The 14,057-nt window shown below is 37.7% G+C and overlaps 1 protein-coding gene across 2 annotated transcripts in view; it reads left to right on the top strand.

Annotated features, from left to right (window-relative positions):
• The window catches only part of Hectd2 (HECT domain E3 ubiquitin protein ligase 2), a 69,996-nt gene that overhangs the window by 17,587 nt on the left and 38,352 nt on the right, over positions 1–14,057 (top strand). For both annotated transcript variants that reach the window (XM_085693814.2, XM_085693812.2), the window contains exon 3: positions 13,607–13,745. In XM_085693814.2, the coding sequence (XP_085549940.2) occupies positions 13,607–13,745 (139 nt within the window). The remainder of the gene's footprint in view (positions 1–13,606; positions 13,746–14,057) is intronic.

Genomic DNA, 14,057 nt, shown 5'->3' with positions numbered 1-14,057 from the left:
GCTATAATATATGTAGAATATGGTACACATGTAAAATATATTTTGTGTATCTTTGTATAATGCATTTGAGCTAACCTTTCTACCATTGTAACAAAATACCTGAGAAAAACAGCCTAACTGAATAGGGATTTATGTTTTAGCTCGTGGTTTTAGAGGTTTACTTTTGGGTTACTTGGCCTTATGTCTCAGTGCCTGTGGTAGGATAGAGCTTGCAGTGGGGAGGGCGTGAGGCAGTAGGTGATTACTTTACAGCGCCTGAGAAACAGAAAGAGGCAAGAAGGGACTGGGCATAAGATAGACCTTTAAAAGTCATTCACCAGGGACCTACTTTCTGCCCTACCTTCTAATAGTCCCTTTAGTATAAACTCATGGTTGAATTTAATAGATTGATGAAATCCACACGTGCACAATCTATTCACATCTCACTATTGCCACCACTATGCAACAAATGAGCCTTTTGTGTGGACACTTCATATTTTGGGCTTCTTGACAGCGTGTAAATATGTTACAAGTATTTAATATACTGCCAATATTTAAGCAACAAATTATTAGAAAACATGATGGAAAGTATATGAAATACTAGAAATAAACCCAAAAAGGAAATAGGCAAAACTTACATAAAATATGAAACTATCAAAAGACAGAGGTTTTAATGGAAAAACTGTAGAAGCATCATTCAGTTTATTCTACTTATTAATAATTTCAACAGTTCTTTGGGAAAACTTGGCAAAATAATTCCACACTTGATTTGCAAGAATAAATATTCAAGAGGATGTAGGAGGACCCATGCCCTTAGATTGCCATAAATGGTACTAAATTACTCAAAATTACTCTAATTATTCAAAAAACATAATTAGAACAACTGGCAGACCTCTCAAAATAATAGAATTTTTTAATTATAAAAGTACTGAAAGAATATGCAAAAGATTTTTAATATGCAGAAATGCTCACCAACCTAGTAATTCTACCTGTAGGAGTTCAGTCTAAGAAATAACATTGTCTATGTGCAAAGATAGAAGGGAAAAGATATACATTGCTTATAGTAGGATTTGGAACAGATTGGCTAACTAAGTTATGTCAATTTGTATTGTGAATGCTGTGCTTCTATTAAGAAGAATGTGATAAGGATATAAAATAACTTGGAGAAATGCCTATAGTACAGTATAAAGTTAGAAGAAGCAAATATAAAATTAAAGATAGGTTTTATTTATTTATTTATTTTTGAGACAGGGTTTCTCTGTGTAACAGCTCTAACTGTCCCAGAACTAGCTCTTATAGACCAGGCTAGCCTCAAACTCACAGAGATCTGCCTACTTCTGCCTCCCGAATGATGGGGTTAAAGGCGTGCACCACTACTGCCAGCAACTCCACTAGTTTTGAGTGGATGAAACCTTTAATACTTTGAGCATGCATTTTGGTTTTTCTGTAAGACTTTTCATTCATCTTTTAATGGTTCCCATCAGGAGAATTAGGTATGTGTTGTTAGTGTTTCTTTATATAACTTTTTTTTTTTTTTGAGATGGGGTTTGTTGTGTAACCCTGGCTGTCCTGGAACTAGCTCTGTAGACCAGGCTAGCCTCAAGCTCATGGAGATCAACGGACTAAAGGCATGTACCACTGCCAGCACTCAGCCTTGTGTAACTTATTTTATCATAGAAAATATAAATTACTTACATTTTCTTCAGTGTCCCTTCCCCTGTGAAAACAAATCTTTGAAGTTTGGATGCCTGCCCATCATACTCTAGCCAAACAAAATAACTGTATCTGTGATAAATTATTCTTAAAAGTTTTCTTTTTGGCAGTGCATGCTAATGTTAGACCTACTGTACAGTCTTAGAGGTTTAGAGCCATAGCACTTCATTTCTTAATGTCTGCCTTTGATAGCATCTTCCTTCCTCTGATTCGTTACACCCACACTCTCACACATGTGTCCCATCACACGTGGGTCCTCTCCAGGAGAGGTATGTGTTTTACAGTTCCACAACACAGTAGGACAAAGCTATAATTGTGGTAGCACTATAGAAATAGAGAAATACAGAAAATTGGACAAATTAGATGAGTTATTGAATATGATTTCTATTTAGACATATCAATTGGATAATAACCTTTATATAATTTAGAAAGAATTTTTATTGGACTTCACAATAGTCAAGTAAAATATCATATTTGTTTTCTCTTGCTACATAATGAATTGTGTGGTCTAATGGCTTTAAAATAGCACCCAGTTATAGCTCACAGCTCTGGGGGTCACAAGTCTGGATGGTTGTCACTCAGTTTATACTTAGAATCCGTACAGGACTGAAATCAAGACATTGATTGGGCTGGATGCTACATAGATATTCTTTTCCAAGTTCCTTCAGTTTTGGGGGAATTGTTTGTTTGTAAGACTGCAGTGCCATCACCTTTCCTGACTCACTATGGACAGACAGTTCCAGCCATGTGTCCTCCCAGTGACACCAAAGCTTGTTCCTTCAAGATCAGCCACAGGGTTCTTTTCTTGAAACTTTTTGTGATTCCAGTCTGTTCAGCTTTGCCTTTTGCAACCCATGGAGATGCACTTTTAAGGCATTTTAGCATATCATTTAAGAGGATACAGTTCAGCACAGTAGAGACCTGGTGAACCTTAAAAAAACTGAAATGTGTGCTATGGAGGAAGATAGGAAGTCAAAACATGGTAGATAGCAGTAACCTTCATTTGGCCTTTTTGTTTAAATTGCTTAGCCTTTGATTCTTCATTCTCTGATTCTACCTAATCATTTCTTTTTTATTTTATGGGTATTTAATTTATGTATAGGTGTGTCTATGTTCCATGTGCATGCCTGTTTCTTGCTTTTTTATCTGTACAGACACCTTGATTTGTGAACTAAGCTTGTCACTTCATGTACCTACAGGTTTTTGAATGGATTCATTGACTCTAAATATGTTCCACCTAGCTGAACTCCCACCTCTTGCATGTTTTTCTCTAACAGGAGCTAGTCTTGTGGAATCTGGACTTAACCCAGGCTTACTCACCTTGAAATTTTGCTTATGTCCCTCTCATAATAGAACATTCTTAATAGAATGTCTCTCTAGATGTCTGGCCACTCTGTCTGAATGTCACCTTAGTTCTGGTCATGTCACAGGTGCTGCAGAAAGAATTCTTTTATTGAATGAGAATTAAACTAAGTCTTCTTTATGGAGGTGTTCTTATAAGGCTTTGGTTTTTGAGAAGCCTCTCTCACTTGTCCATAAGATTTCTTCCAAAGTTTTATTCTTAACAGTTATCCTTTTCTTCCTTTCCTGTTAGCAGACCTATGGCCAGGTTTTCTCTTAACAACTTGTCCGCCATCTAGTCTCCAAGGGGTGTTAGAGAAGCTGAGGAAGCCCAGCGTGGGTTACCTAACAGCTGAGAGATCCTCTCCTCCCTCTAGGTCACCTGACTAGGTGAGCCTGTCAAGCTGGCTGTCCTTTGAAAAAGCTGAGCAGTGTAGGCATTTTACCTGCTGTAACAGCTGCTGGAGATGATGCATCCTCAACAACAACAAGAACTGACCCAGAAGATAAGTGGAGTGGGGTTGTGTGGTAATGGTACATTCTTTTTTCTTTTTTTAACCGTTTTTGGTATTTTTCTTCCCCCCTTTTAGACTTACTTAAAATATGTTAAAAAAATCACAAAACACTTTTAAAAGAAGTGAAGTGGTTCTTCCTCAAGCCTTTTGAAATATCTCTTCTTTCTTGGTATTTCAGGAAAGAGTGACTATGAACTTCTATTTACCTGGAGGCCAGTATTTTATTCCCAGCTCAGCTGATTTCATGAGTTCATTCTTGGCAGAGCCTTGGTGTGACATGAGCTCTTCAGGGCTTACTTGAGAAATGCATCTTTGTCACTCTGAAATAGCTAAAAGAAAAGGTGGTCTTAACTCAATGATTAGGTCTGTGTGAGCGTCCTGTGGTGTATTTGCAGGTGTAGTACAGAGTTTCCATTTAGGAGTATTTGAAGGGCAGACCGAAATACGCAGTTAGAGGAAATCCAGTACAGGGCTTTCTGTCTGGGGAGAGCAAAGGACAAGCCACTTTAGAATTTCTGTCTTGGAGGTGTCTGCAAGGCCTCAAATGGTGCTGAACTCCAGGCTTTCTTTGAACATGAACCAATCTTGAACTAAATCTCTACCATCTTGCCCTAAGCCAGAATAAGTGTCTTAGTTCTTTTCTAACAATTCTTGAAGAAACATGTATCTGAAAATAATTTTGCTACATTAGCTTACTTATCTTTTTTCCTACTCTCTGCTCCTTAAGTGTATATTTGGAGAGAGAAGGGGCTTTTGTTTTAGAATTTATCGGCGAATCAATCTCACATCAGTTATGTTTTAAGGGGTTATTTATTTTGGGGGGTAAAACTTACATACACCATAAACCGTCAGGAAGGGAGCCTAGTCGCTGGAGCAGGAGCAGGGAGCAGGAGCCTGGAGCAGGAGCCGGGAGCAAGCACCGGAACCAAGAGAGCCTGATCCGGATCTGTTTCTCTTTTTAAAAGAGAAATATACCACGCCCCAGTGGGCTGGTATTTCAGCAGCTATTGGCTGACGGAGCGGAAGTCGCTCCCCGCTGCACTGTGGGCTCGTATTTTAGCAACTATTGGTTGAGGCAGCGGAAGTTACTCCCACAACACCTCCCCCTTTTGTTTAAGTAAGAGAGTTTTAAGCCTACTACGAAATTATATACAGTAAGTACAAACCTACACAATTATATACAATAAATACAAATATCCTATTTTAACTAGCTTAAGTCTTGTATAAGAAATAACTTGGCCACGTCATGAAAGGAAAGTAACTACGTTTATATAATCTTTAATCCCATCAAAGATCTGAGAAGGGAAATAATGTTACCTGAGTAATTAGGAAGTGCAATCAAACTTCCAGAACATGTAACAAATCACATAGACAACTGGCTACCTGGGCAAACACCCAAAATCACGTTTGTAGCGTTGAAGCAACCAACTTTGGCTAAGGCCTAACGTAACTGACATACCATTTTTAAAGGCAAGGAACTTTTTAAAACTATCTTATCCTGTCTTGGCAGGATATGACAGTCCTGTTTTATCCATTTACGGATACTCTGTAACTCTGCCAGTATTTGAGGTATGGGCATTTTTTTACCCAAAGGCCAGTTCTGCCAAGAAGAAAGGCTCCAGGTGGAGTGTCTTTGGTGCTCAACATTCTCTCGGGAATAGATCAGTGTTGTCAGGAGTGATTGTGTCTCCCTACCACAGAACTCTGAGTTAGATTAAAGGCCATTTTTTACAGCTCTTTGAAGAGGTTGAAGATTATCTATCTATACTGAATATAATGTCTATGTATCTAAAGAACCTGATTAGTCTAATTATAAATGACAAACTTAGATGACTATTGATCTATATTATTTTTAATATCTATCTAACTTAAAGACTGAAATAGTAAACAACTGTGCAATAAATGGGGACAATATGACCTCCAAATATAAACAATGTGTAAGTATACATTGCAATATGGTAAATATATATATATCAATACATAAACAATATATAAGTATCTTAATCAGAGGTAGAAGTGTACAATGCAATATGGTAAAATATACATATATCAATACAATATATATATGTCAATACATAAAAATGTTTTAAACAGAGGTAGAAGCATGTATGCATAAAATAGTCAACATAATTTAAGTTTGTATCAATATATAAGAATCATTACCAATATATTTGTCTAAAAACAATAACTCACAAAACGTTGGGTGCCAATTATCGGCGAATCAATCCCACATCAGTTATGTTTTAAGGGGTTATTTATTTTGGGGGGTAAAACTTACATACACCATAAACCGTCAGGAAGGGAGCCTAGTCGCTGGAGCAGGAGCAGGGAGCAGGAGCCTGGAACAGGAGCCGGGAACAAGCACCGAAACCAAGAGCCAAAACCAAAAGAGCCTGATCCGGATCTGTTTCTCTTTTTAAAAGAGAAATATACCACGCCCCAGTGGGCTGGTATTTCAGCAGCTATTGGCTGACGGAGCAAAAGTCACTCCCCGCTGCACTGTGGGCTCGTATTTTAGCAACTATTGGTTGAGACAGCAAAAGTTACTCCCACAACAAGAATTAACCTTTTAAATATCACATTTATGTGGTTCAAAAGTAGGCTTACCTTAATCCATCCTAAAGAGAAGGTAGGAAAAAAAAGCTTTTCTTTTAAATGTTAATAGAATTGTTCAAGAGTTTTTTAAAAAGCTGTAAAAATAAGTGGTGTCATATGTTTTACCATCACCTTGTTCTCTTCTGTCTCCTATACTCTTTTATGTAAATATAAACATATGTATTATTTCTCTACTTAGACAACTACATGTACGTTGTCCATCACTTTGGGTTGTTATTTTCAGTTGTTTTACTTGCGGTTTCTTTCTTGTTTTTTTACAACTATATTCCATTATATTAGATGTACACCATCATTCAGACCCCATTAAAAATTTAGTTGTGTCCATCTTTTTTTTTCCCAGCAGAAACAGTTCCACAACAAGTGATTTTATACAGATGCCATTTTGTTCATCTGCAAAATATTTGTAAGATATTCCTGGAAGTATGACTGTCAGATCTGGGTATATATATATTTCTATTTTTTTCTTTTGAGTTTTTAACCCAACTGTCTCTAGGGTCTAGCATCCATGACCCATATAGTCTGTACTTAGTGGATAATTTACTGAGTGAAGAAAGGAATAGGAAGCACTTTTTCTAGGCTGGCCTCTTTGCCCCTCCTGGAGTATCAAATACTTCTCTAGTCTTTTCTGTAAGACAATCTACTATGAAGTATCTATGTCATTGAAGATGAGCTTCTACAGAAATGACTTGGATGTCTATGATAGGGTCTTAAACAAGCATTTTATTCATGCTTACACTTTTACTACACTTCACTGAACTTGGTAAAAAGCCCATCTCCAAAAACTAGTAAATGCATTGCTTTATTTGCTCTGATGGCTCAGCTTCTATGACTTATAGGCTTCCCCCACTCACTCCTTCTTCCTTCCTCCCACCTTTGGCTTTATTTTTGCTAAATGATCAGAAAAGTACTCTTATAGATAGTGATATAAACACCACCTGCTATGACTAATCTCCTCTGGTCTTTCCCTGTTTCTGCTTCGTGCCAAAACTGAAGTAGTCAAAAGTAGCACAAGAGCTGAGCTGAAAGAGGGAACCTTCGAATTGTTCCGTGATGCTTTGCCTGGTACTTACACTGTCAGCTGACTGCCTGCAACTGTCCGTCCACTCTTGACCACCTAACCCTTGTAGGCCTTTGTTTAGTGGTCATAGAATGAGGTAGCTGTGGGTGGCGAGCTGTAAGCTGTTTTCTGCACCTAAGTTTTATAATATAAATAATATTTAAGACGGAATCTGCCAGTATATTGGTTTTGATTGATCTTTGAAAGATATTGTTGGTTTTGTTGGGGTGATGTTATTGATAACATTTACAATTTATTAGTACCTGTTTCCAAGTAGGTCTTCCTTCTGCTACTTGACTTTATTCTTGATAGAAGATTGACCACTGTTCAATAATGAAAATAACACAGGTTTTATGTATCTTCAGGCTAGGTTTGAAACCAGGCATTGCAATATACAAAGTGCCATTATAGGAAAGTTACTTAATCTCATTCTATTATTTTCCCATCTGTAAAATGAGGTAATAAAAAGCTATCCTATGAAGTTACAAGTATACATGAGAAGAAAGCCTTTAAAACATATTCAACTCCATGCCTTATAAAGTTCAGCAAATATAAGTGATGAGTAAATTTTTATGTTTATATTGTTTGATGTCTGCCATAGGTGCTGCAGTAGAAAGTGAAGCTCACCAAGATGCTAAGCCTTTATTTTCTGAAGGAGTTGAGGGGTTCAGCCTTCTTGGAAAAGACTGACATCCAACTAGCTCATTCCAGTTACTTTATTCAAACATAGACAAGGTTAACTGGGGCTAGGAAAGGTTCCAACTACCAAAGTTATCTTGCTCTTACTGCCTGCGAGAGCAGACAGCCCACACACATCTCAGTTCCTTTTGATTATGATTAGCCATAATCAAAACTCCAGGTCAGCCAGGAGTATCTTAGGACAAAGGTTGTTACAGCCGAGAGCTCTTCCGTAGCACCAAATGCAGATTCTCCAGAGAAACATTTCTTCAGGTTTAATAGTCTTAAAGCAATTTCTCAGCCTGTACTGATTAAACCAAACATAGCAAAGGCTTTGCTGCAACACTTTCTTCAAGGCTAGACACAAAGGCTTTATTATACATTTCACTTAAAACAGACATAAAGGCTTCATCCCATGTCACTACATGTTACACCTGTGTGTATCTGCATGGCACAGAGTTGTAGGAGGGATTATGATAGAGCAGAGTTTATTGTAACGGAAAAAACTTTGTGAGCAACTGAGAGCACAAGTTTTTAAATCAGTTGTCACAGTTTTGAATATAATAGTGATAAAATTGAAGCCCAACACTTCAATCAAGTAAAGACAATCCCAGCAGGTCTTGGTGAGCCCACTCCACTGCATTACCCTGCTTCCTAGAGGTCACTACTGTCTCCTTGTCTGTAGATACCTCCACATGAACCCTGTGAAACAAACATCTTCTCAAACATCTAATGGGCGATCGTTTGATCAATGCCTTTGATGTCTAGCAGACACATGGTCTTTTCAACTGCACAGGGTACAGTGCACAAAGTGTGAGGTAACCTGAGTACCGTGAGCTCATCAGATGGTGGAGCTGGATGAGGAATGCAGGAACTTGACCAACACACTGGCAGGCTGACCAAGAATAACGGAGTCTGTGCAGGTTTCTCCTGTTCAATCTCTTGATTCCTGAAGAGCACAAAGGCAGTCAAGATCGTGGTAATGACAAGTGTCAAAAATGACTAATTCTTAGCATACTCTGTCTACTCTCTGCAGAATAAAGCTCTTGTGTGGGCCACAATGACTTCTGGCCCTTTTTGATTATTTTGTAGTTCCTGTTTATCTGTAGCTTTGGAGCCTGTCCTAGAACTAGCTCTTGTAGACCAGGCTGGCTTCGAACTCACAGAGATCCACCTGCCTCCGCCTTCTGAGTGCTGGGACTAAAGGCGTGTGCCACCACCACCTGGCTTTGTCTTTGAATAGTTGTCAGAACACAGTCCAAGAATGGAGTCATGTGAGAATTCTGGATGCTTGTAAGAAAACTCCAAGAAAACAAGATGAGTTTTGTGACCTCAGTTTCTTCAAAACACGGAATTGTTCTTGGAATGTGTTTTTGTGCTTCTCCCAGGTGTATCAGATAGAAGTGAATTTACATCAGCTGTTGTAATCCATATGCCTCTTGGAAAAACTTTTTTTTTTTTAGCCACATGTGACTTGTCCTGGTGATTGTAAACTTTACTCAGATGACTCTTCTTAACCTTCAGAGTATAAATTGTCTGATGCTCTGAATAAAGCTGGCTATTGCATGAGACTTAGTTCACCTCATTTTTAGGCTCTACTCTCCCAGGTTCATGCTGCCAACTGAACAGTAAACAAATGGTTACAACGTAAAGAATCCTGAAGTGTGGATATCTCAAGAAAGGGCGAGCTACTGCCAGGCAAGCAGTCCATTCAGTTACACACCCACACTGGCCTTTCAAGTTCTCCTCCTTAGGAATGACTGATCATTTCGTTCATTTTATATCGAGCTGAGGTTCCAAGACCTTCAGTGTCTATCTAAGGTTAACAGAGTAACTCAGGAAGCAATAGATTCAAAGTCCCTTATTTTGAAGTCTTGTGCTTTTCCATTACTTATGAAGCTTGGAGTATAATATTTTGCTGTTGTGTATTAAAAGCAGAAACTCTTTGTATGCCATTACTTTGTGTCGACAGCACATAGACCAGGTTCCATCTCTTGAACACAGTCTATATAGACACTGTTGTCTCCTTTGCCACCTGTACTGGCTATGAAGGAACAATCTTCATATGGCCAACCAAAATGTCAGTTTTTATTTTGATTACTGCCGTTGTAGAAAGCTACATATACCATTTCAACCAGTCAACCAATAGAAATAGTGAGATGGCAAAATTTTGCTGATAATCTCACACCCTTATACATAACTGTATTACAGTCCACACACATTTTAATATACTACCAGTCCTCACCACAGTCATGTTCTTCTTACATTGGCTTCAAGTGTTTTACTTAATGTTTCTAAGCAACCAACTAAAATTGGCAGCAATTTATTAAAAGAAAAGAAAATGATTACTGCTTATCAATTTAGCACGAAGTGTTCCCAAGTATTGGCTGAATGAAACCTAAATGACAGGTTTTCACAAATGTAATTTAGCTTTTTTTTAACTGTATTACAATATCCTCCTATATTGCAGAGTTGCATATATCAGGACAAAGATTTTCCTGTTCTATTTATGTTTTCGATATGAGGTTTAATTAATCACCATAGTTATTGGTTTTCTCTTTTGAATTAGATTTTAATAAACCATCTGTGGGAAAAGGCAGAAAGCCTATCTCTAGAAACAATGCCTTGCTATTTGGGGACATAGGAGCAGCTGTGAGCTGTTATTTTTCTTCCCTTAATAGCTGAATGGCACATCCTGTAATTTGGCTTTCATTCACTGATATGAGCAAGGGATTCAGCTCCTTTCAGACTTGGATTTCATTAACATGTGCTAGCATTCTGCAGGTTTTTTCAGTCAAGTTACCTTTGTAATTTAAATAGAGCCTCTGATTGGCCTCTGATTACCTCACTGGACTGTCCTCCTGGCCTTAGCAGTACTAGTTCTCGTACATAAGACCCCCCTGAGTCTTGTGCTCTGCCAAAATCAAATTCTTTTACTAATTTGACTTCACTGCTCTTCTACCTCAGCGTGGTATTAATAAAAGTGAGTGGGTATAAAATGTCCATGCTTATCGGCTTAGTTTGTGAATAAGTTCATCTTGAATGAGTCTATGTTTAATAGTGGGTGTTTATAGCCAGGTTGGAAAAGTGTGTGGGAAGGGATAAGGAAGGGTAAGCTCAGTGAAGAGTGTGAAAAACTAAAAGTGCCACCAAAAAATGATTGTAGCAATACTGCGATTTATTTCTTTTCTGCTAAAATGCCCCTTCCTGTTATAAAAATTTCTAAAATGTCATTTATGGAAATATTTCATTTTACTTGCAAACAAATCAAACCTTTATCAATTTTTTATATTACAAATTACTAGCTCTTTAATATTTATATATTTAGTAAGAGGTATAAAATAATTATGGAAGCAAAGAAATGTAATAATTTATTGTGTGTTGTCAGCATCATTGTCTTCTTACCTCACATCACTCACCACAGTGTAACTCCTAGACAAGCAGCATCAGCACCTCCTGAGAGCATGTTAGAAATCAGATTCTTCTGTCCTGTCCCAGCCTGCTTCATTGCAGACCCTAAGGAGCGCTCAGCCATCAGTGTTTCAAGTTTGCGTAATAAGACTTGAAAGCCATACTCTCTGGAATATGAAAATTGAAAACTGTACTATCTCCTAATATGAAAGTTTATTTTAAAATAGATTGCCTTAGTTAGCTTTTTATAACTAGGATGAAATAACCTGGGAAAAATCAATTTAATTGGAGGAAAGATTTAAGTCATTGTTTCAGTCCATTGTCACTTAACCCATTATACATGGGAGAAGTAGAGTTGCTCACCTCGAGGCAGCTGGAAGGTGACAGAGAGTGTGTCTAAGGATAAGATAAACCCCTTTGTAGTACACACTTCCAATAAGTGACTGGTGGTTTGAATGAGAATGGCCCCCAGAGGATTACAGATTTGAATGCTTGGTCACCAGGGAGGAGGCTGGAGGAAGTCTGTCAATGGAGATGGACTTTGAGGTTTCAAATGCCAGGCCCAGTGGTTATCTTCCTGATGCCTGCAAATCCAAATGTAAAACTCTTAGCCACTTCTCCAGCACCAGGTCTACCTGCACGCCACCATGCTCTCCACCATTATAATGAACTAAACCTCTGAAACTTTTTGCAAGCCCTAAATTAAATGCTTCCCTTTATATGAGTTGCCCTGTTCAGGTGTCTCTTCACAACAATAAAACACTGACTGAAAGAGTAACCTTGCTGTAGTTAGGCCCCACCTCCTAATTGTCCATTCACCTCTTATCATCAGTAGATTAATCCATTGATGACATCAACACCCTGATGATCATTTACTACTTACTGGATTGTTCTTAGTGTTTACATATACTTCAGTGAAGAAAAACACATTAGAAGAGATTTAGATTGCAATTTTGTTAATCATAAATATATAAACTACTAAAAGAAAAAGTAGATAAAATTAACTAGTGCAATTATGAGAGAATTTTCTGTTTTCTAAAATAAAAATTAAAGGCCAAGTGCCAGATTCTGTGATTACTGCAGCAGAAACAGTACAGCCTTTCAGTCTCCCTACATCACTACAAAAACCATAGGTTAACTGTGTATTGCAGCTTAAAATCATGAACATAATTTACAATAAAATTAACTGATAAAATGACCAGTTAAACCCCTAAAGATAAGCAGAACAAATAACCCAAAATATAAGTTCTCCCTGGTATTAGCTGCTGGACAGAAGGTATCAGGAGAGCAATGAAAGCTGTTTAGTGGACCTTGGAATAAGAGAGTTTCAAAACAATAGGAATTCACTGATGAGCTTAGAAGGCAGGTTCTAGAACAAAGGCTGAAGCTGGAAGGATTTTGTCAAGAGCGGGTGAATACAGAGAGGTCTCTTGATTAGGTCTAAAGGAAATAATCCTTGAGGATTCTCTGAGATAGCCCAGGGCTTGCAGACTGAGCTTATAACAAAGTTGAGCAGTATAGCAACCGAAGAAAAATCCACCTGAGTACAAGTAGGATGTGGGTAATAGAGATTTCAAAAACAGCAACTGGCCCAAGTGCACGTGGTTCTGAAAACTCAGAAATAACATTTTCAAGTAAAAATTAGCAACAAAAGGGTCGTGGTCAAGTTTTGTAATTTTCAATTATAAATTTTTATAACAAGGAGCTAAGGAATGACCATGAAGACAATGAAAACACGTGAGAAATACATGCCCACAATAAGTAAGATCTTAAACATATATAACTACTTGATGGAAATGACAGAACACTTGAGAGAACAAATATAGGTCAGAACAAAACTCAAAAATAAGATCTTACCTGTTATGGACACTGGTAAGAAAATGCTAAGACTTACAAGTTATAGAGGACTTATATAAGTAATTTATATGTTTCTAAAAAGTTAGTAAGTTTCACTGAAATACTCCTTGAAAGACACCTTTGAAAAGGAAGGCAAGAGAAAGAACTATACATTTCATTGATAAATGGCTTTGGAGAGAAATGAAGATAGGTAGTAAACTCTATATAAGGTATAGCCAAATAGCTATTAAAGGCTCTGAATGTATGGAAGACAAGGCCTAATTAATAACTGTTAAAAGTGAAGTGCCTGGGACGTGCCAGTCACTGGGATGGGGTTTTTGTTAATATGACCCCAAAGTGAATGCATTATAAAATGCTCTGTTTTCTGTTCACATTGAATTACCCTAATATTTGCTAATGTGGAAGAGTTTAGATTCATTACATTCTCTTAACTTCACAGTGAGAGACCTACCACCACTTTGTCTTGATGTTAGACAGAAACAGCGGATGTCTGTGGATGCATTACCATCTGAAGTGAAGGTCCCAGCCCTTCCAGAACCTACCCTTCCTAGCCAGCCCAAAAGTGTGAAAGACTTTGAGTAAGTTCCAGCTCACTCTTCTGTGTAGACTGATAGTGGTCTGCGTGTTAGTGCTTTATGTAGCTTAACATCTTTGCCTGAACTTGTAGATTGTTAAGATATCAGACAAAAGACACAAAAGACACCTTCACAACATACCTTAAGTTGAAGATATAAATAAATGTGTGAATAACGGATAGTGGATATATTGTAGCAAAAAAAAAAAAAAGAAAAGAAAGCAAACACCAAGAGATTCTTGAGTCAATTGACCCAAAAGGATGTCAGTAAATAATGAATTCTACCTTTGACACACACACACACATACACACACAC

This window comes from Myodes glareolus, chromosome 7 (genome assembly GCF_982192425.1).
Source record: "Myodes glareolus chromosome 7, mMyoGla1.1, whole genome shotgun sequence".
Lineage (NCBI taxonomy): Eukaryota > Metazoa > Chordata > Mammalia > Rodentia > Cricetidae > Myodes > Myodes glareolus.
This window is presented reverse-complemented; position numbering and strand designations above follow the sequence as displayed.